At 46.3% G+C, this 22,006-nt stretch overlaps 1 protein-coding gene and 1 long non-coding RNA gene across 2 annotated transcripts; one reads left to right on the top strand and one right to left on the bottom strand.

Annotated features, from left to right (window-relative positions):
- The first annotated feature begins 5,279 nt into the window (after positions 1 to 5,279).
- Positions 5,280 to 8,516, top strand: LOC110145744 (uncharacterized). Its single transcript, XR_002316312.2, has 3 exons — positions 5,280 to 5,385; positions 7,245 to 7,358; positions 7,922 to 8,516. It is a non-coding gene; the product is annotated as an uncharacterized lncRNA (long non-coding RNA).
- A 6,954-nt stretch (positions 8,517 to 15,470) lies between these two features.
- On the bottom strand, positions 15,471 to 18,088 carry JUN (Jun proto-oncogene, AP-1 transcription factor subunit). Its single transcript, XM_020905901.2, has one exon. The coding sequence runs from the start codon at positions 17,174 to 17,176 to the stop codon at positions 16,169 to 16,171; it is 1,008 nt and encodes a 335-aa protein (XP_020761560.1). The 5' UTR covers positions 17,177 to 18,088; the 3' UTR covers positions 15,471 to 16,168.
- Between the last annotated feature and the right edge of the window lie 3,918 nt (positions 18,089 to 22,006).

The raw sequence follows: 22,006 nt of genomic DNA, 5'->3' as shown, positions 1-22,006 counted from the left end.
TAAGTAACTTGCCCTAATCAAAGGGGCTACTTAGTGACCAAGTCTATCTGACTCACAAAAGCCAAATTCTGTGGTCTCCAGATGTGCTTTGGTACTGGCCACCATGGTATTTCTCATCCTGCTAGCTTCCTGTCATTTGGTTCCATCCAGGTTGTTCCTCCCATTCCTCTGCATTTCTCTTTGGCCTAGACAAACTACAATCTGCGTGTCCAAGTCTTAAGCTATGACATTAAATCATAGAATTACACCTCATATTGTAATTCTGTCTTGGAATTTGAGTCTTGGCTGGTTGAGTTGGCCAGTACTGAAAATGGCCGCTTAGCATCTGGCTTCTATTTGGTCTTTGGCTAAAACAAAACAAAAAAACCCTCAAAATTTATTTTCATCACTGAGTTTGTAGTATTTTCTGTTTTCATCCCCGAGCACAATAAAGAAAAAAAGTGAGATGTGGCTATATCACTGTAACTGAATCACTCAACTTGGTGGGTTGGAAGAACTTGCTCATAAGAAAAACTCATGTATTCAACAGATGTTATGTTGCAGAGGCCCTGATAGGTTCTGGGAATTCAAGGTGCATTTTTTACAACAGCCCTTGTTTTAAAGCAGTACACAATCTAATGATCTGTATAAATAAATAAGAGGCAAAAATAGTGTGATAAGCCCACGGGGAATCGACACCGTGATAACACAAATGGGAAAGTTGTCTTGTCTACCTGGAATGGTCTGGGTTCCCATGTGAACGGGTTAGTGCCACGGCTGGAAGAATTTTTCAGAGATTGCTGAATAGTGAATGTTGTGTTAAGTGGTTTCCATAAATCCACTCTCCACACCCCCTTCCCCAACCATGCTTTACAACTATGACATCTATTCCAAGGATGAGTAAACTGTTGTTCAGTAAAGGACAGAGCCTTGCCTAAGGTCACACAAGTAGGATTTTTAACTCATTTTTGTCCAAGTCCAGAACTTTTCCCCCCAGTATACCAATCTGGTCTCTCTAATAAGACAGATGGGTTTATTTCTACAACCTCTGCTGTCTAATCCAAATGAATTCCCTGAGCCAAGCCCTCCGCAGCTCCGTGGCTGCTTGGGCTTCTTAGAAATTCCGCGCTCATCCTCAAGAGCTCACTACCTGCTGAGCCTTCTTATTGATTTTGAAATAAGAGCTGCCCTGTAAACAGTATCTGCTGCTTACTTCCTGGACTCCGGCTGGTGGGGTAAGAACATTTTCAGTGCACATGCTTTCCTGTTCTGTAAAACTGTGTTTATGCTTGGTCCCCCCGAAGGAAAACGATGCCCTTACTTTTGTCTCAGCCAAATTTGCTGCCTGGGCTTTTTCTAAACATCCTGAGAAGCGGAGCACTGCGCGTGCCCTTTGGCGCCATCTACTGGCACTGTTGGGAGTCTGACGGCGTCTCCCAGAGAGGAGTCGTGATATATTTAGTAACTAATTTAATGAATCTTGCTACTGCATTAGCAGATTCTTTTTTCTTACACGGACTAGACGGTGACCAATTAGTAAAGAGAGCAGATATAAAATACATTGTTGTTACTCAGTTGCTTAGTTCAGTTCAGTTCAGTTCAGTTCAGTCGCTCAGTCGTGTCTGACTCTTTGCAACCCCGTGAATCGCAGGATGCCAGGCCTCCATCACCAACTCCCGGAGTCTACCCAAACTCATGTCCATTGAGTCGGTGATGCCATCAAGCCATCTCATCCTCTGTCTTCCCCTTCTCCTCCTGTCCCCAATCCTTCCCAGCATCAGGGTCTTTTCCAATGAGTCAACTCTTCGCATCAGGTGGCCAAAGTATTGGAGTTTCAGCTTCAACATTAGTCCTTTCAATGAACACCCAGGACTGATCTCCTTTAGGATGGACTGGTTGGATCTCCTTGCAGTTCAAGGGACTCTCAAGAGTCTTCTCCAACACCACAGTTCAAAAGCATCAATTCTTCGGCGCTCAGCTTGCTTCACTGTCCAACTCTCACATCCATACATGACCAGTGGAAAAACCATAGCCTTGACTAGATGGACCTTTGTTGGCAAAGTAATGTCTCTGCTTTTAAATATGCTGTCCAGGTTGATCATAACTTTCCTTCCAAGGAGTAAGGGTCTTAATTTCATGGCTGCAATCACCGTCTGCAGTGATTTTGGAGCCCCCCAAAATAAAGTCTGACACCATTTCCACTGTTTCCCCATCTATTTCCCATGAAGTGATGGGACTGGATGCCATGATCTTAGTTTTCTGAATGTTGAGCTTTAAGCCAACTTTTTCACTCTCCTCTTTCACTTTCATCAAGAGGCTTTTTAGTTCCTCTTTACTTTCTGCCATAGGGGTGGTGTCATCTGCATATCTGAGGTTATTGATACTTCTCCCAGCAATCTTGATTCCAGCTTGTGCTTCTTCCAGCCCAGCATTTTTCATGATGTACTCTGCATTTAAGTTAAATAAGCAGGGTGACAATATACAGCCTTGACATACTCCTTTTCCTATTTGGAATCAGTCTTGTTGTTCCATGTCCAGTTCTAACTGTTGCTTCCTGACCTGCATACAGATTTCTCAAGAGGCAGGTCAGGTGGTCTGGTATTCCCATCTCTTTCAGAGTTTTCCACAGTTTATTGTGATCCACACAGTCAAAGGCTTTGGCATAGTCAATAAAGCAGAAATAGATGTTTTTATGGAACTCTCTTGCTTTTTCCAAGATCCAGCAGATGTTGACAATTTGATCTCTGGTTCCTCTGCCTTTTCTAAAACCAGCTTGAACATCTGGAAGTTCATGGTTCATGTATTGCTGAAGCCTGGCTTGGAGAATTTTGAGCATTACTTTACTAGTGCGTGAGATGAGTGCAATTGTGCGGTAGTTTGAGCATTCTTTGGCATTGCCTTTCTTTGGAATTGGAATGAAAACTGACCTTTTCCAGTCCTGTGGCCACTGCTGAGTTTTCCAAATTTGCTGGTGTATTGAGTGCAACACTTTCACAGCATCATTTTTCAGGATTTGAAATAGCACAACTGGAATTCCATCACCTCCTCTAGCTTTGTTCGTAGTGATGCTTTCTAAGGCCCACTTGACTTCACATTCCAGGATGTCTGGCTCTAGGTGAGTGATCACACCATCGTGATTTTCTGGGTCGTGAAGATCTTTTTTTTGTATAGTTCTTCTGTGTATTGTTGCCACCTCTCTTAATATCTTCTGCTTCTGTTAGGTCCATACCATTTCTGTCCTTTATTGAGCCCATTTTTGCATGAAATGTCCCCTTGGTATCTCTAATTTTCTTGAGGAGATTTCTAGTCTTTCCCATTCTGTTGTTTTCCTCTATTTCTTTGCATTGATCACAGAGGAAGGCTTTTTTATCTCTCCTTGCTATTCTTTGGAACTCTGCATTCAAATGGGAATATCTTTCCTTTTCTCCTTTGCTTTTCACTTCTCTTTTTTCACAGCTATTTGTAAGGCCTCCTCAGACAGCCATTTTGCTTTTTTTGCATTTCTTTTCCATGGCGATGATCTTAATCCCTGTCTCCTGTACAATGTCATGAACCTCCATCCATAGTTCATTAGGCACTCTGTCTATCAGATCTAGTCCCTTAAATCTATCTCTCACTTCCACTGTATAATCATAGGGGATTTGATTTAGGTCATACCTGAATGGTCTAGTGGTTTACCCTACTTTCTTCAATTTAAGTCTGAATTTGCTCAGTCGTGTCCAACTCTTTGCGACTCCATGGAGGCAGCAAGCCAGACTTCCCTGTCCTTCACTGTCTCCCGGAGTTTGCTCAAACTCAGTCCCTTGAGTCGGTGATGCCATCCAACCTTCTCATCCTCTGTCACCCCCTTCTCCTCCTGCCCTCAATCTTTTCCAACATCATGGTCTTTTCTAATAAGCTGGTTGTTCACATTAGGTGACCAAACTATTGGAGTTTCAGCTTCAGTATCAGTCTTGCCAATGAATATTCAGGGTTGATTTCCTTTAGAATTGACTGGTTTGATCTCCTTGCAGTCCAAGGAACTCTAGAGAGTCTTCTGCAGCACCACGGTTTGACAGTATCAATTCTTCAGCACTCAGCCTTCTTTAGGGTCCAACTGTCACATCCATGACCTAGTACTGGACCTAGTAGTCTAGTCAAACCATAGCTTTGACTAGATGAACCTTTGTTGCAAAGTGATATCTCTGCTTTTTAATATGCTGTCTAGCTTCGTCATACCTTTTCTTCCAAGGAGCGAGCATCTTTTAATTTCATGGCTGTAGTGATGTCAAATACATTACCTTACTTTAAAGAGACTAGAGTCTCCTCTCTCTCTCACTTTTCCCACCCCACCAGTTGTGACATTCTTTCATCTTCAATCGTTTCTCCCTTTTAAAATATTTATTTTCTTACTATATAGAGATCAGGGCATGGGGCACACAGCCATACACCTGAGCAAACAGAGGAGCTAACTGATTTGCCAGCGTAATGAAAAACACTGTTTTTCAGCTCATTACTGTGATTCCACAATGGGCACCAAATCCCATTTAAGATCCACCCGGGAAGTCTTCAAAGGGACACTGTTCCAGGTCTGTACCTGGCAAACGTGCCGACTCTCAGAGTCTTTGCAAAGGAATAACCCTTGTTTGGAGACCCAGGCCTGTCAGATCAAAACCAGACCTGGCCTCCAGGCCTTCAGACAAGTCACAACAGTGAACTCAACTCATCCATTTTCAAAATGCGGCCTGTTCTCTTTACAGAATGGAGCAGAGCCTCTCAGATTGGCGCTGGCTGCTACATTTGATATATTAGGGAGAATCCTGACTCCTTCCAGGTTTCTGCTGGTCTGTTTTAAATCCAAATAGCTTGGCTGAGTGTGGTTTTTAGTTATTTTTTCATTTGAAATGGAATTCAAAACAGCAGGGGCATAAAGCCCAGCTACGAATGGGAAAGAAAATAAAAGGGTCCCTGGAGTTTCCCCTTCACCTTCCACATTAAGGAAAAGGAATATCATTGTAAACTGACTTTCTGTCAAAGTACCATGCAGGGAGGGGAGGGTGATATTGCTGAGCTGTTGGAATTTTACAATATTTCTAATGCTTTTGGTTTTCTTTAGAGGCGGTTTGATGGAGGGATCAGGGGCTCAAGTTTAGAGCCAAATCCTGCTCCTGCCTCTTATAGTCCCGGGGCCTTGGCCATTTTCTGCAGCCACTCAGTTTCCTCACCTGGGAACAAGCTTGCTATAGTTACCTGATAGGGCTATTGTGAGGTTGAAACAAGGTAATACAGAAGGCATTTACCATGGGCCTCAGCACCTCACAAGAGCTTCATAAACATCTAATGTTATGATCAGTCTCTCATAGCCAGAAATTGGAGTTTCTTCCCTGAGAATGAAGAGTGTGACTTTCAGACAAAGACTGGGCAAAGGTTTGTTCTAAATTCTAAATAGTTACATCACTTGCTTTCTAAGGATAAAACAATGACAGTTCACTAAACTCCTGACGTATCTTTATAATATCAACAGAGAGAAGTCATGAATATTAGTTGACTTGATTGAAATAAAGACATATTCACCAACACCCTAGAAAAGTATAAAAAACCCTTCCTGGGAAAATCATATAATTAATGTTCATGTTTACTAGATGATTAACCTCTGTTTTGTAAACCACAGAAATCACAATTCTCAGATCATTACTTCAGAGGAATGACAATCTGTATGCTTGTAATCTGTATTTTGATCAAGGATCACAGAATGGATTGTAAAAGGCTTTATTTAGACTATGTGAAGTTAGTATATGTTAATTAATAACACTGAATGGTATAAAAAAAAAAGAAAGAACCTGGGTCCTCTTTTCTCAGTGTCATCTAGCCTTTCAGATTAAGACTTGGAGTTTGGGTGACATATTTGGACATGCCATGTTCACTGCACCCCTTCTGGATTAACCTGCCCCATGATCACCTCATCCACTCATCACCTCCCCCGAGCAAACGGTATATTTTAAACAAATTGTTCTTCTTGTTACTTCTTTTTTAAAATAAAAAAAATAAAGTTATTTATTTTTGGCTGTGAGAGTCTCCGTTGCTGCCCGGGTTTTGCTCTTGTTGCAGGGCACAGGCTCTAGGGCACGTGGCCCTCAGTAGTTGCGGTTCCCAGGCTCCAGAGCACAGGCTCAGTAGTTGTGGCTCACAGGCCTAGTTGCTCCAAGGCACGTGGGATCTTCCCAGATCAGGGATCAAACCTGTGTCTCCTGCATTGGCAGGTGGATTCTTTACCACTGAGCCTCCAGGGGAGCTCCTTCTTGTTACTTCTGACATATGCTCTAGCCTAAGACAGCAGTGCTCTCCCCACTCACCCCTTGTGCCTGACTAATTCCTTCAGGTCTCAGTTTAAATAAAAGTCACTTCCTCCAGGAGGCCTCCCTGATTTCCTGGACTGAGGCCAGCCCCTCCTCATCCCTCAGTGAAAGCTTGGGTTGTGGCTTCCCAGTCTCTGCAGACACTGCTGTACACATTTTCTGCAGCACTCTGTAAAGGTCTGGGCTGGATAAAGTAATTGTGAAAATATCTTTACTAATTTGTTTGGTGTCTCTCTCTTTTTTTTACCTGACAATACATGGGCAGGAACTCCCTCCATTTTGTCTGTGAATAGTTGATACTTACCTTCGTCCCCAATGTCCCATCTCCCTGGAGCACTATCTCCCCATTTTCCTGTCAAATGCCTACTCATCTCTTTTAAGATACAATTCTAAATCAGCTCCTCAGTGAAGCCATTGCTGAATTCCCTTCTGTTGGGTTCTTATTCCTGAAGTACCCTATATTTACCTCTGTCATGACAATTATGTATTGCAGCCACCTGACTTTGATATCAGGTTCCAGGTTTTACATAACTTCTCACCTGCAGTGCTTAGCAGGTGCCTGGACAGAGGAAATGAATGAATTCAATAAACACGGGGTGAATAAATAGAGCCATGTGACCTTCTCAGAGAGTGACAATCATTAAGTCTCATGATGCTATCCTCAGGTGGAAAGATTTTAAGACTATTTATGTCAAGAACTGGTTACTATATTACCTCCCAGCAAGGTCTTAAGCCACACAGTCGATTCTCATCAACTTCTCGGCATTTCCTACTTGCAACACTGGATTTATCATTCACTTATGTTTATAGTCAGTTCTAAGGATTTTCAAAGACCCTTCTCACATTCTGGTTCTTAGGAGTAAAGATCTTTGATTTGTTGTAGGGAGGAAGAAGTACATTTCATTTTATATTGGATTCTCCTTTTTTCAGGGTTTGGTCATGATGATAATTGATCTCAGATTTTTTTCTACTTCTACTACCTTAACAATTGAATTGTGCAAATCCTGGTGTAGAAACTGATACTGATACAGTTCAATGGGCAGGGTAAGTAGAGAAAAACACAGACCAGAAGTAGACATACTTGGAGGGCTTCTTGATGTTTCAAAATCTTGCTTGGAGAATATTCAATTCTCTCCTTTAATTGGCCGATGTCAAGCTTTTACAGTGAATATCATAACTGCAACTAAGATTAATAATTTTTTTACAGAATATTTTTATGTGTTTATATCATTGAATACATCCCTCCTGAGCATTTTCCATCCAAGGAAGCATGTTCTTGATTTATATCTTGGCTCACCAATTCATTAAAAGAGGTAAAACTGTGGATTGTGAGTGCCAACCTGATTTTGGAAGTGAAGTAGATGCCCCTTCATCCTGGTATGGGTTTGATAATAGTAATAACAGATAATAATAATCTGTTTGACCTCCAGCACCTACTCCTTTGTAGGTTCTGATTGTCCTTTGACAATCTTCTCCCTTATTCTCTTGTCTGGCCATGTGGTTTGATGGAACTCCCATCAATACTTTGGTTTTAGAGGTGGGCAATTGACCTACATCTCAGGCAACCCAGTATTATTAACAGTATGTCCTGTGTCTGATTGGTTCAGGGATGGATATGAGGCCCAGTCAGATCAATGAAACACCATCCTGGGAGAACATGAGGAACTGCTACCTCCATCTCACTTATTCCTATGGGCAGAGAGTGGGAGCGGCTGGACACTATCACGTGGAGACTGAGGATGAAGCTAACTCTTCTCCCAGCAAGCTGAGAGAGAAGAGCTGGCTGAGATGACCCCACACAGCCCTTCTGGCTGCTTTGCCCTGTGTGCCACCAGTCGCTTCTTCCTTTCCTGGTCCAGAGCCATCCTCAGAGGCTTTTCTGACAGCTCTCAGGGCAACCCAGGCTGAGAGGCACCCTGCTTGGATACGGTATTTCACCGCTCGGGCATTCATGTGCAGCTGGCTGTTTGAAATCCTGCCTCTTCTGACTTCACTTCCTGAATGTGCTGACAGGCCTCTGAGCCAAGCCAAACAGGTTCCCAACGCCGTGCCTGCAGAGAATTCCCCTGTGAGTGCAGCTGGGGAAACAACTTTTCTCCAGCCCACAGAGAGGACCTGCCAGCCCTTATATGACCAAGAAGCAGGTCCTGGGAGACCTTGTTGAATCTTAATGGAAAATGTTTTCGCTTCAGTCATGGTGGTGTGTGGGGTGTGTGTGTGTGTGTGTGTGTGTGTATGCATCTGCACTGGCTTGGGCAGGGAGGTGGGATTCCTGATCATTTCTTCTTAAGTTAACAGATCTACAGTGGCAAAATGACTAATTATTGCTTGCCTGTTATATACGGGGCATCTGAACCTTCCAGCGTGTATCTGAACCTTTCGGCAACCTTCTGACGTAGCCATGGCTGACCTCATTTTTACAAAAGAAGGACTTAGCAACATTAAAGAAATTGGTCTGCACCTCCCAGCTTTGAGCTTCCAGGCTGAACCCCTGGGCACCTGACTCCAAAATCCCTGTGTCGCCACTAAGTCCTAAAACTCCACATCTCTCTTTTAACTAGTAACGTCTCGATTCTTCATGTGGTCAGAAAGGTAGCAAGGAGCTATGGAAAGGGCAGAGTCTCTGGTGTGTTCCCAGTTCTGCAGTCTTGCAAGTTCGTTTTCTTCTCTGAATCTCAGTTTCCTCATTCACAGTATGCAGTGATAGCAATGCCTATGGCAGGGAGGCTGTGAGGTTCCACTGAGATAGAAATTCATGTGGCAGTACTACTCAAGGGCAAGGTCATAGGTGAGCAAAGCAAGCTCTCTGGAATTAAGAAGAACCTGGATTCATTTCGAGCTTCCCCAAGTTACTTATTTTCTGAACCTGAACAAGACAGAAACCTCCATTTTCTCACATATTATAATAAAACCCTAACATTTACCTTGTAAATCCTAGTACAGTGTCTGCTACATAGTAGAAATTTAGTAACTGGTGTGCATATTGAATATTTTACAGGTTTTTTTTTTTTATTTGATTATATGTGTGGCAGACACTTGTTCCTACTGGAGTGGTTACGAAAGTCTAGGTAATGCTACAGTAACAAGAGGTCCTCAAATCTCTGTGTCTTAATACAACAAAGGTTTAATCCTTGTGCCTGTTAAATGTCTACTGTAGATGCTGGGGGTGGGGAGGGACTCTAATCTGCATCAACGTCATTTAAGAATCAGGTTAATAGATGTTCCATCTCTGTGCTTCCACAGTTGCCGAGACTGGGAAAAGGAAATGTGGCAAATCTCACACTTCCTCTTAAGGAAGTCAAGGATGTCACCACTGCTGGTATTTCATTGGCTGACAAAGTCACAAGGTCTCTTACTCAACATCCAAAAAGTAGAAGATAGGGAAGTACTACCCTACCTTGTACCCAAGAGGAAAACCAGAAATATCTGGTGGAGAGCACTAATGACTATCTACCAGTCCAAAAGCCATCCTCCAACTCAGTTATTTCTTGATATCAGAGCCTTGATTTTTACTTATTTGTTAAAACATTATTATTTATTTGGCTGCATCAGGTCTTAGCTTTGGCACGTGGATCTTTCCTTGCGGATGCGGGCTTAGCAGTTGCAGTACATGGAGCTTGTCCCAAGGCATGCGGGATCTTACTTCCCGACCAGGGATCAAGCCCCCATCCCTTGCACTAGAAAGTGGATTCTTAATCACTGGACTACCAGGGAAGTCCCTGTTGATGCTGTCTTGAGTCCACACAAAGAGCATCTCTCACACCCTGAGGATGGTGAAAGGAAAAAGATGAAAGCCCATGATGATGTTGCTGAGCCGCTATATTTGCCTAGGACCTTGTTTAAATTGTGCCTTCTGTTACTGGCCTGTGTAAGCATCCTAACTGGTAGCATGATTGATTATATAATGGTCCAGGTGCCTGCTTATCTTTTTTCAAGATTTGCCATAAGGTCAGGATGTTCCTCCCTCCAAGCATGAATACAGGATGAATCAAACACACCCTGGAAGAGATCTGCTACCAGCAGAAGCTGATGGACAGAAAGATCCAAGGAGGCCTGGGAAACACCCAGGTTCTGTCCAAGTAGCTAGTGAATATTTATAGCCCAAGAAGGCAGAAACTCAATGATCTGGTAACCCAATTTTTTGAAGGAATGATGAAGCAACCATCAGGCAATGTCTTTCAGCGGATGTACATGAAGGAAGTTTGTATAGCAAGAAACTGTCAGGGCTTCTCAGCACTAGTATTCCGGTCCCTCCAGAGTGGAGGGGTTTGCATCAGGGCAAGGAGAGTTCATTAGATGTTACTAGCATGGATGAAATATCCCAGGAGACTATCTGATTACCTCTGCTCAGATGTTGTGCACATCAAAGAACCTTCTGATGACTAATTCAGTTCCTCAGGGTCCTTACTGTAGAATCAAGGTGTCCCGGGATCACCAGAACATCTGGTTTGTGGAGCAATCGAGGAGAATAATATGGTTCTTGATGGCTGGGGACCTAATCATGGCCCCACCAGTCACTGGATGAAGAGCCTCAACAAAAACTCTTAAAACTCACTGGGAGCCTCAGCTTCGGTTCCTCTGAAACACAGTTACTAACAATGATACATGCAGGGTAGTGGTGAAAGTAAAGTGAAACTGAAGGGATGAAAGCACAGTGGAGAGGACAAAAGTATAAACTGGTCAGTACCAATCTCAGTGCCCACTCCTCTCCCCTGCTCAGCAGAATCCCAGAAGATCGGCCTTCCCGTCACACGTAGGGTACCCTAGCGTTTTCCCCAGGGTTCCCCTCATGCTGACCCTTCTTCTGGAATTCCTTACCCTCTGTTTTATGCTCTTGACATGTTGAACTCTTAAATCACCTCAGTTCAGTTCAGTCTCTCAGTTGTGTCTGACTCTTTGCGACCCCACGGACTGCAGCACGCCAGGCCTCCCTGTCCATCACCAACTCCCAGAGCTTACTCAAACTCATGTCCATTGAGTTGGTGATGCCATCCAACCATCTCATCCTCTGTTGTCCCCTTCTCCTCCCACCTTCAATCTTTCCCAGAATCAGGGTCTTTTCAAATGAGTCAGTTCTTCACATCAGGTGGCCAAAGTATTGGAGTTTCAGCTTCAACATCAGTCCTTCCAATGAATATTCAGGACTGATTTCCTTTAGGATGGATTGGTTGGATCTCCTTGCAGTCCAAGGGACTCTCAAGAGTCTTCTCTAACCCCAAAGTTCAAAAGTATCAATTCTTCTGTGCTCAGCTTTCTTTAATCAGTCTCAATTCGGGTATTTCTCCACAAAGACCAGGATAACAATCAAACTCTTGGTGTGGAACAGATAGTAAGTACTTCACAAATGAAACCTTAAATTTATCTGCTTCTTCTCCTTCATTTTTCTTCTCACATCTTTATTTCCAGCCTCTCCAAGCAGCTTACAAGTCTCCTATCACATGTTTTCTGATGCCTTGTGCCTTTGCATACAGGTTCCTCCTGCATCTTTTTCTGCCTGCTGAGTTCCACCAAGATGTCACTTCACCTGTGAAGTCTTTCCTGATAAAGATGCCTCCTCCTGCATCTGGGACCTCTTTCCGCTTCATCTCTGTATTCCTCCCCACCAGACTGGAGTTCCTAGAGAACAGGGTTTGTGTTGTAGGCCCAGGGCAATGCCCTTTTTGTGATGTCAAAAGTCCAAAACCAAATAACTGTAGCCAAATTTCAGAGTTAGGAACGGATTGCTTCACCTTCTGTGGCTATCCCAGCTTCCAGCCCTCTTCCCTTCTTCTATAGCATTCTACTTGATACATACAGAAGTAGGTGGTGGGAGCAAGGGGTAAGCAAGACTGAAAGATATTTTTTTTTCTTGATTCAATCGATATGCATCTTCCCTAATAATAAAATTACATGGGGATTAGATATATTAGCATGTCTCCATCAAGTAAACTTTGAATACTAACTTTTGGACCCCTGAAATATATTAGCTTTGCAAACAGAAATTTCTTTCAGTCATTACCAATAGTTGGTTTTAATAAAGCTACATCTAGAACTATTTTTTGTGCCTGCCTAATGATCACATTTTATCCTTCCCCATCTCCACCTCCAAGCCTAATTTTTCAAATAGGCCCATTTGATTTAAGAAAATGCCCACTTGCATTAGCAGAGGAGGGAAGGGACACTCTGTGTGGCTGGGGAAGAATGAATGTTGTTTAGTTGCTTAGTTGTGTCTGACTCTTTGTGACCCCATGGACTGTAGCCTGCCAGGCTTCTCTGTCCAAATTTCCCAGGCAAGATTACCAGAGTGGGTTGCCATTTCCTTTTCCAGAGGATCTTTCCAACCCAGGGAACAAACTTGCATCTCCTGCACTGGCAGGTAGATTCTTTACCACTGAATTACTAGGGAAGCCAGGAAGAATGAAGGTGCTAACAGTTTAATTCTCTTAAGAGCACTCATTGAGAACTAGGCTTTAGTACCTGGAGATTGTTCAGACTTGACTTCTCTGAGGGTCTTCGATCCATTTGGAGTTGTACACTTGGAAATGGATGAAGCATATTGCACTACAAGAAATTAACCTAGAATTATTTTGGAGCATTTAAGTTCAATTGTCTATCCTGTTAATACACATTTATTTTATGAACATCTATGCAACCAGGAACTGTACTAGGAGTCTGGGGTCCACAGATGAATAGAGTAGGTGCTGACCACGACACATAGAGGTTCACAATGATACTCCTTTGATAAGTGCTATCAGAAGTTTTGATAAAATGTTAGGGATGCTCAATGGAGAATATTCATTCCACCTGAAGAGGGAGTTAGCAGGAAAGGCATCACAGAGAAGGTGCCACTTTTGCTAAACCTTGAAAAATGGGTAGGATTCAGCAGTTGAGCCAGAAGGGAAAGTATTCCAGGCAGAGAAATGTGTACAAGAAGCATGAAGAAGTGAAATGCACGAAATTCAAATTCACACACAGATACGTTTTTCATAGTGAATGTATAAACATTCAGCTTATAAATTAACCTTTTTTGAGTCATGGAAATTTTTGAGAACTAAACAGAGCTAATGATCTCTCCCCCTAGGGGAGTATGTGTGTGTGTGTGTGTGTACACATGTACACACCCATAAACAAACACAATTTGTAGGCATTTTCACCGAGTTCATGAGCCCTCTCCCCCAGTGGACACAAAGAGTTAAGAATTTCTGAAATACACATAGGGAAAACAAAGTAAAAGAGGATTCATGGTTTCATGTACCACTGGTTTCATCTTCTCCAACTGTTAGTGTTACCCAAACAATAACTCATTGAGTGTCAAAATAACACTGACTTTTTTTTTAACATTGACTTTTGAGTATCTGCAAGTATTTGATTTTCTGTCTCCAAGGTTTACAGGAGATCATTGGTGAATTTCCTCTACCACAATTATTTTTTTCTGTCTCTTTTGTTAGAGTTTCAGGGATATACATTCAAAGCCATAATTGAAACAAACAAGGGTAGCGATAGGTATGAGTTTCAGGCTTTTTTTTTTTTTTTAATGTCAGAGTCTAAAGCAAACTGGGGAGTGGTGTGGCTTTTCTGTGCTGCTCTGTTGTCTGGGCTTAGTCTACCTTTGCAGGTAATTAATTCCCCAGCCTGCTTATTTTTTCTAGTTGGCTCTTGTTTAGCTTCCACAGAGCCCCACCCCAGAGTGCTTTATTGTCCCTCTGCTCACTATTCCTACATATGGTCAAAATAAACTCACCTTCCGGGTTGCTGACATCAGCAAATTCACTGTTTGGCAAACTCGTCTCTGCTCCCAGTAATCCTTTGTTAAAGGAGTATTATTACAATGGAGTATCTGATAGGTAACAACTCAGTCCAATCCCTTCCACTCCTAGATATCCTCCCAAGGAAAACCTCTTTGTGTCTTTGGATTTACAGCCACAGGCAGGATATTAGCACTCTCAGACCTGTTGGGTACTAGAGCACTGCTAATGAGCAAATGGCCTGCCTCAATTAGTGGTTTGTGAAATATTCCTGGATATCAAATTGCTTTTGCTGCTTGAAAATCACACTGGCTCTTGGGATTAAAAGCAACCAAGCAAAATTTGTTCCCTTGTTGAGTTCTGCCTTATTGATCTCCTAAGTTTTATCTGCAGACGGAATTTAAGTTTGCCATTTCCCCAGAGTGAAGGTTTATTAATACATAAGCCATCACTGCATTTATGTTCATGTTTTTTCTCTCGTGAATTTTTATAGTATCTAGATTACCACCTTTTGAGAGTCTATAATAATTTAAGCAAGGTTATTTTAGAGACAAATGAAGAAACTTTAGAATTTGAAACAGTAAATTGCTATACTGGTAATTTGTCTAGGCACAGGTGTTTATTTCAGGGAGGGAGGGAGTGGAAAGAAGTAGGGGGAGAGAGAGAAAGAGAATGAAGCAGGGAGAACATTTCATCCAGACTGCAACTTCTGTGTTGACTTTTCCTAAATTCTTTGCTTCTTAATTACCAAATAACTTCAGATGGCAATAATGTTAACCCCAGCAACTGAAAAGCTTCAGAATAGAGCTTGGGAAGAAAAAAAGTAGAAAAGGGAAAGGAAATCAAGATGTTATTGGTATTTGAATACATTTATTGTGACAAGAATGCTGTTATAAATATTCATAAGCAAAGACCATCTCTTTTATCTAGGAATTGTTAAAGATTCCAAATTGGAAGGATACAGCTTTTGTAAAAATCTGCCACTGTTCCTGCTTTGAGAATAAGCATCTATTGTTTAAATTTCTACTAACATAATAAATGGTCACAGCACATGCCACTTGATATAATCCAAACTAAAATGCTAGATTTCCCAGTGGGCTGTCCCTCTCCACCACAACCTCCCTTCTCTCATCTTCCTGAAATGCCACACTATTCTTTGTAAGCAGCTCTATGTAGATTGTTGGGGAGGGAAAAGTATAACTTGATGAGAGCATCAGCTGCAGTTCTTTCTCAAGTCCAGCAGACAACAGTTTTCAGGGCCTGCTAGTAAGAAGCACCCACAGTGATTTTAATTGACACTCAACTCTTTCCAACTCCACCTAGACAAGTAATCTACAGATAATGCAGAAAAGAGGTTGGGGGAGGGGTAACTTTTTCAATATTTTATTGTATTTTCTTAAATATCCTTTCTGGAATTTTCAGAAACAAAACATAAAAAAATTATATACTTTATTACAAATGGTAAACTCAGAGTGCTCCAAATCTCTTATTTACAAACAAGGCTGGGCAGGACACCCAAACAAACAAACATGAAATAACTTACAAAGGCATGAAGCTGTTTATTGACAGTAATCAGCTTTCATCAAATTAAAAAATATATATATGTACATACACAGTTACGGAAGGCAGGCCAGAAAGAGCTCATCTGCAGGCTGGGCCTCGCTCTCACAAACCTCCCTCCCGCCTCCCCTCCCCCACCCCCTTTGTGTTCTTAAGGAGTACTACAGAAGCGATCTACAGTCTCTATTGCAGTTTGCAACCCCCTCCCCCACCCCACCCCTTTAATACTGAATGAGATCGAATGTTAGGTCCATGCAGTTCTTGGTCAATGTTAAAGAAAAGTCTAACGTTCTGTCTGCGCGGGGACAGCCCCTCCGCAAAGCGGGGCAGCCCGCGAGCGGCCGCTCCCTGGCTCCTTGCCAAGGGAGGGCGCGCCAAGTCCTTCCCACTCGTGCACACTGGGGGCGCCGTCAGGACGCAACCCAGTCCAACTTGGATACCCTTGGCTTTAGTCCTCGGACACTTTTTTTTCCTCTGTTTCTCTCTCGCAACTTGTCAAGTTCTCAAATCTGTCTCTCTGTGTTATTTATATTTTTTCTCCGTTGCCCCTCAGCCCCCGACAGTCTCGCCTCAAAATGTTTGCAACTGCTGCGTTAGCATGAGTTGGCACCCGCTGTTAACGTGGTTCATGACTTTCTGTTTAAGCTGGGCCACCTGTTCCCTGAGCATATTGGCCGTGGACGCCAGCTCCGAGTTCTGCGCTTTCAAGGTTTTCACTTTTTCCTCCAGCCGCGCGATCCTCTCCAGCTTCCTTTTCCGGCACTTGGAGGCAGCGATGCGGTTCCTCATGCGCTTCCTCTCCGCCTTGATCCGCTCCTGGGACTCCATGTCGATGGGGGACAGGGGCGGCGTTTCCCCGGGCATCTCGGGCACCGTCTGCGGCTCCTCCTTCAGGGCCTGAAGCCGCGGGTGCTGCACCGGGATCTGCTGGGGCAGGTGGTGCGGCGGCTGCGGCGGTTGCTGCTGCTGCTGCTGGGGCTGCGCGGGAAAGGCCAGGCCGGCCGCGCCGTAGGAGGGCGCCCCGCCGCCGCTGCTCAGCGCGCCGGGGTTGAAGTTGCTGAGGTTGGCGTAGACGGGCGGCTCGCTGTGCAGGCTGGCGCTGAAGCCGCCGCTGCCGCTGCCACCCGCCACCGAGGCCACCGCCGGGGCCACCAGGCCCGCCCCGCTGACCGGCTGCGCCGCCGACGTGACGCTGGGCAGCGTGTTCTGGCTGTGCAGTTCGGCCAGGGCGCGCACGAAGCCCTCGGCGAATCCCTCCTGCTCGTCCGTCACGTTCTTGGGGCACAGGAACTGGGTGGGGGTCGGCGTGGTGGTGATATGCCCGTTGCTGGACTGTATGATCAGGCGCTCCAGCTCGGGCGACGCCAGCTTGAGAAGCCCCACGTCGGGCGAGGTGAGGAGGTCGGAGTTCTTGGCCCGGAGGTGCGGCTTCAGGCTGCCCACCGGGTCGGCCAGATTCAGGGTCATGCTCTGCTTCAGAATCTTGGGGTTACTGTAGCCGTAGGCGCCGCTCTCAGACTGGAGGAACGAGGCGTTGAGGGCATCGTCGTAGAAGGTCGTTTCCATCTTTGCAGTCATAGAACAGTCCGTCACTTCGCGTGGGCTTAGTTGAGGCTGCGCGCAGAAGTTTCGGGGTCGCAACAGCGCGCTGGCAAGCGGGGGACACCCGCGCCTCCTCGGACGGTAAGCAAGGAAAGTTTCTGGAAGAGCGCGCGCCCCCGCCGGCTGGCAGCCCCCCCGGCGCCCTCCTCACCAGCTCGGTCCGGGGGATCGCAGGGTTAACACGCCACCCGCGCTCTTAATTGTCCGCTCGCGCGCGCCGCCCGGCTTTGAAAAGTCGCGGTCACTCACGGAGCTCTCTGGAGCGCAGCGGTTCCTCAGAGCCCGCGGACGAACTCGCTTCCCGGTGGTAGCAGGGAGCGCGGATCCCGCGGTGGCCGGCCGGCGGCGGGTGTCCACCGCCCCGACTCGGAAGACTGTCCCCTCCTCCGCTGCGAGGGGGAGGGGGCGCCCGGCAGCCGCGGCTAGCGCTCGCCCAAGTTCAGCAACCGGTGCGAGCGAAGCGGAGCGCACGTCCTCCTCTCTCCGCCGCCTCCTTTTCTTCACCGCCGCCGCGGCAGCTTCGGGCGGAGGCAAGGTTTGCAAAAGTTCGTTCCGGGACCCGGCGGCCACTTGTCCCCTGTCTTCCTGGCCGGGAAAGTTCTTGCCGCTGCAGCCGCTCTCCGGACTTCCCCGGGCGGACAGTGGCCGCTCTCCGCGCTGTCAGCAGCGCCCGCGCAGAGGGGCTCTCCGCCTGGGGGCGGCTGGAGAAGGGGCTCTCCCGGGGCTCCTCAAAACACCAGGCCGGGAGCCACAAGCGCTAGCTCCGGGCAGTTGGAGAGAAATTGGAAAATAGGATTTGCAGTCCTTCCCGACTGACTGTGCCTGTCTGCCTGCCTGCGTCCGCGCACCTCCACTCCCGCCTCACAGCTTCAGCCACACTCAGTGCAACTCTGAGCCCTTATCCAGCCGGAGCTCAACACTTATCTGCTACCAGTCAACCCCTAAAAATAGCCCATGATGTCACCCCAAGGCCTTCCCATTGGCTCGCGTCGCCCTCAGGGGGGCGGGCCCACCCGTCGCCATGGAGACCCCACCCTAGAAGATTCTTCTCTGGGCCCGCGGAGGCTCACGGGATGAGGTAATGCTCCGTTGCCCTCCTACAGTTGGGCCCTTCTTTCTCCTCCTTCCCCCCCACCCCCCTCCGCGCGACTCGCGCCCCTCTCTTCCCCCTCCCTCCCCGGCGCGTCTTTCCCGGCCCGCCCGGTGCATTGTGGGCTGACGTCTTGGGGTTTGACTGTCTAGTGACGGTGGCTGCCGCGAGCCGGGCGGACTCGGGCGCTCCCAGCCTCTGAGGGAAGTGGGCTGAAGTTTAGGGCTCGGACGGGAATGCCAGGGATGCTAGGACCCAGGAGGCCGGGTGAACCGAGCCAGGTGCCTGGAGCCGAGGGCGCGGGGCGGGTGGTATTTCCCCACTTGGGGGCTGGATGTCACCCGCGGGCACTTCGCCGCCGTGCGGGGCGGGGCGGGCCGGGCCGGTAGAGCACCCGGGCCCCTGGCCCCCCCGCACTTCCGGGGGGCGGGAGCACCGCCCTTAAGGTGGCTCTGTTAAGTCCCCTGTGGGGGCGAGTGAAAGTGGCTTTTAAATCTGGGGGCAGTTCATGAGAGTCCGGCCCCCCACGTTGAGAATGCTCTGAAGTTTGTCTCCTGGTCAAGTTCAATAGCGACTGTCTGGCTCTGTCTGGAAGCCCAGTGATTTGCATTGCTTGAAACCTCTGGACCCCCAACTCACCCTCCCGACCGTGGGAGAAAGGGTGCGGGCGTTCGAGTCTTTGCTTCGGAGAGGTTTCTTACTGGAGGTGGATGGATTTAGGGGGCAACTCGGCGTCTAGTTGTGAACGAGCGTTTAGGGAATCCGAAACTCGGGGAACCCCGGTGATCGTCTACTCCCCGCCCCCGCACAACCTGCATAGACACCCCGCACATCACACGTACACAAAAACACACGCACACGCCACTTCTCCCGCCCCGATTTGCTTCCGGGAAAACAAGTCCGAGAGCAGCAGACACTTGCCAAAAGTCACGCAGCGAGTGAGTAGAATGAAGATTTAAAATTTTTCCGCTCCCGGCCGGGTGGTGGGCCCATATCCTGTGTAGCCTCTAGGAAGCGCTAGACCCATGTAAGTGGTTCCTTTTTAGTGGTTGTTATTTTCTCCTTCCCCAACCCCGCACCCCTTAGGGACGAAAGTGTACGGGTGGAAAGAATACCTAAGTCTGGAATCGTGGGTTCTCTCCTGGCCAGCGCTGCCGCGGTGTGCAGGGAGCTAATCAGAGAACTTCCCTGAGTTCCTTCATCTGCAAGTGGGGCTGGTGAGACCCACCTCACAGGCCTGGGTTAGTGTAGACTCATCGCCTCCAGGGCTAGGTAGTGGTCACCAACAGCCCCTTTCCCTTCCCTTCGTCGGAGCTTCCCAGAGCGTCCATGGAATGGCAGGATATAAGAGTGTGACTTGGCAGGAACAGGTGAATTTAACCTGTGAGGAGGGTGAGGGAGGAAAGGGTCAGAACTCAGCTCCTTCCAGGGTTTTCTCCAGGACCCTGGTTTGACGTTGGACCTGCAGCAGTTTATGTCCCTAGGTCCTAATTCTGGCTTTTCAGTTTCTGAGATTGGGGGACTTTAGCCTTGGGTTCATAGCCCGCAGCTTTAAGGTATTTGTGGCTTTGAGAGTTGAGATTCAGCAGCCCAGGAGCAGCTGGTGTCAGGGACATCTTGACAGCTTTCCTTTACTTCCTTTACTTGTCTCTCATTCCCTCATGCAGCATTGAAAACAGTGGCTACTGTGAGCCAGGCAGTGCGGTGGGGGTGGGGAATACAGTGATGACAAGATCCAGTTACTTTTCTCCAGGAAGGAACATTTTCCTCTACATTGTTGCCCTGAATCATTTTCTTTTGTAATTAGGGAGATGCTGTTTTTTTAAAAAATAATTTTAATGATGACAGTAACAAAAATGGATGTCATGTAATAAACACCTACTATCAGCCAGGCCTTCACCAGAGCAATTTATATATGTTGTTTCTCCCCCACAACTATCTTGAGCTACATATATTATTATCCAGATTTAATATATGAGGAACTAGGCCCAGAGACTTTAAGTATCCTGCTCAGGTCACACAGTCAGCTGGAAATTGACTTAAGGTGTTTGTTACATTCCCTTTTTATATCTTCTTTGCTATGGGAGACTTTCTTGTAAAGTATTGATTGTCTGCAGAGGAAACAGTGTTTAGATAGTGAGATGGAAGAAATTGTCTTGCCCAGTTCTCTGTAGCTCCTTTCAAAGCCTCCTTTCAGAGCTCCTGTATTTAGAAATTTCAAAACTTAGGACGTTATATAAATATATATCTTTTGCCTAAGGGTTCTGTGTGTTTCTCTCTGCCTTATGTGGTTTGTAGGCTGATTTTCTCCTTATGTTGAGAAATAGCATATTTCATCCAAAAAATAACAGATCTTTTCATGTTAACGCCCTTGCTTGGAAGCCTTCACTGGCTTCCCCTCACAACCAGGAGAGGGTTCAGATGCCTTTGTGTAGGAGGGGGGCCTTTCACAGCCTAGCTCCTGCTCTCCAGTCCCAGCCCTCACTCCAAGGATCAGGAAAGCCTGGGCTCTGCTGCCTCAACGAACAACCCTACCATCTCAGTGGCTTACCCCAGCAAGTTAGTTTCTTCTCATGCCACGTCCCCACTGTGAGTCTGCAGGGGAGTTCCATTCACCATGGACTTGGGCTGAAGAAGGCGTCATCTTGATGCATACATCTCATTACTGTCTGGGCTGGGTGGAGGGGAGGCAGCAGATCATTCACTGCTCTCAGAGCATCCACCTGGAAGTGACACGCTGCACTCCTGCTCACGCATCCTTGGCCAGAGCCAGTCACGTGGCCTTGCCTGACTTTAAAGCTCTGTAATCCTGCCAAGTGTCTTGAAGGAAGAGAGCCAGGAATATTTGGGGAACAACACTAATGACTCGAACAGTCGCCCTTTCTGTTCACCAAATGTTTGGCTTACTGTCCTCCTTCAGGCAGAATTCCCTCACATTCTCCTCAAGACCTATCTAGTCACAGTACATCGAGCTCACTTTCCAGGTAGTGGGTGATGCGTAGTAGACTCTATATTGGCTCCAGATGTGTCTCTTCATCCAAAGGCAAGATGTCTGCCCAGCACACCCTCAGGGTATAACTGGGACAGACAGGATAACTGCAATGGATACACCAAAGTGAAGGAAGGGGACACCACTGTGGACATTAATCCACAGAGCACACATGTTGCTCATCCTACACCTTACCCAACACCCTGAATAGACCAGGATTCTGCTCCTTAAGTGTAGCAGCCTTGGCCATTGTTTTCCGTGACCCCTGGCCTTGTACTCTGAGAGACTCTTCCTCCTCTACATATAAAGCAGGCATAGGGAATAGGTTTTAAAATCAGCTTTTAAAAATAGGGATAGACGTGGGGGAATACAGTCTCCTTTAATCCAGGCTGATGTTCTTTTGGCAGTGGAGCCCTCCCCAAAGTGTACGTTTCTTATCTCTGATTCCAGGCTTTCTATGTGCCAGTAGCTGCAGCCAGTTCTTTTCTACACAAGCACCCATGGTTTCCATGTTTCTTTGCTTTCTTGCTGTTGTGGCTGCTAATATCTATCTCATTCATCTCATTTCTCATATTCTTTCTCTGTCTTTCTGTCTCTTTCTCCTGACTTGGTTTTGAGTGCTTTGGGCTTATTGGGCTTAGGTGGGAGAGTCTTACTTTTCCTTCCTTTTCCAGAGCCCCTTTCTGTAAGTGAAAGATATGCTGAGTAACATCTTAATTTATCCAGA

Source organism: Odocoileus virginianus, chromosome 5, assembly GCF_023699985.2.
Source record: "Odocoileus virginianus isolate 20LAN1187 ecotype Illinois chromosome 5, Ovbor_1.2, whole genome shotgun sequence".
Lineage (NCBI taxonomy): Eukaryota > Metazoa > Chordata > Mammalia > Artiodactyla > Cervidae > Odocoileus > Odocoileus virginianus.
The sequence above is the reverse complement of the archived record's forward strand: the minus strand, read 5'-3'. Positions and strand labels throughout refer to the sequence as shown.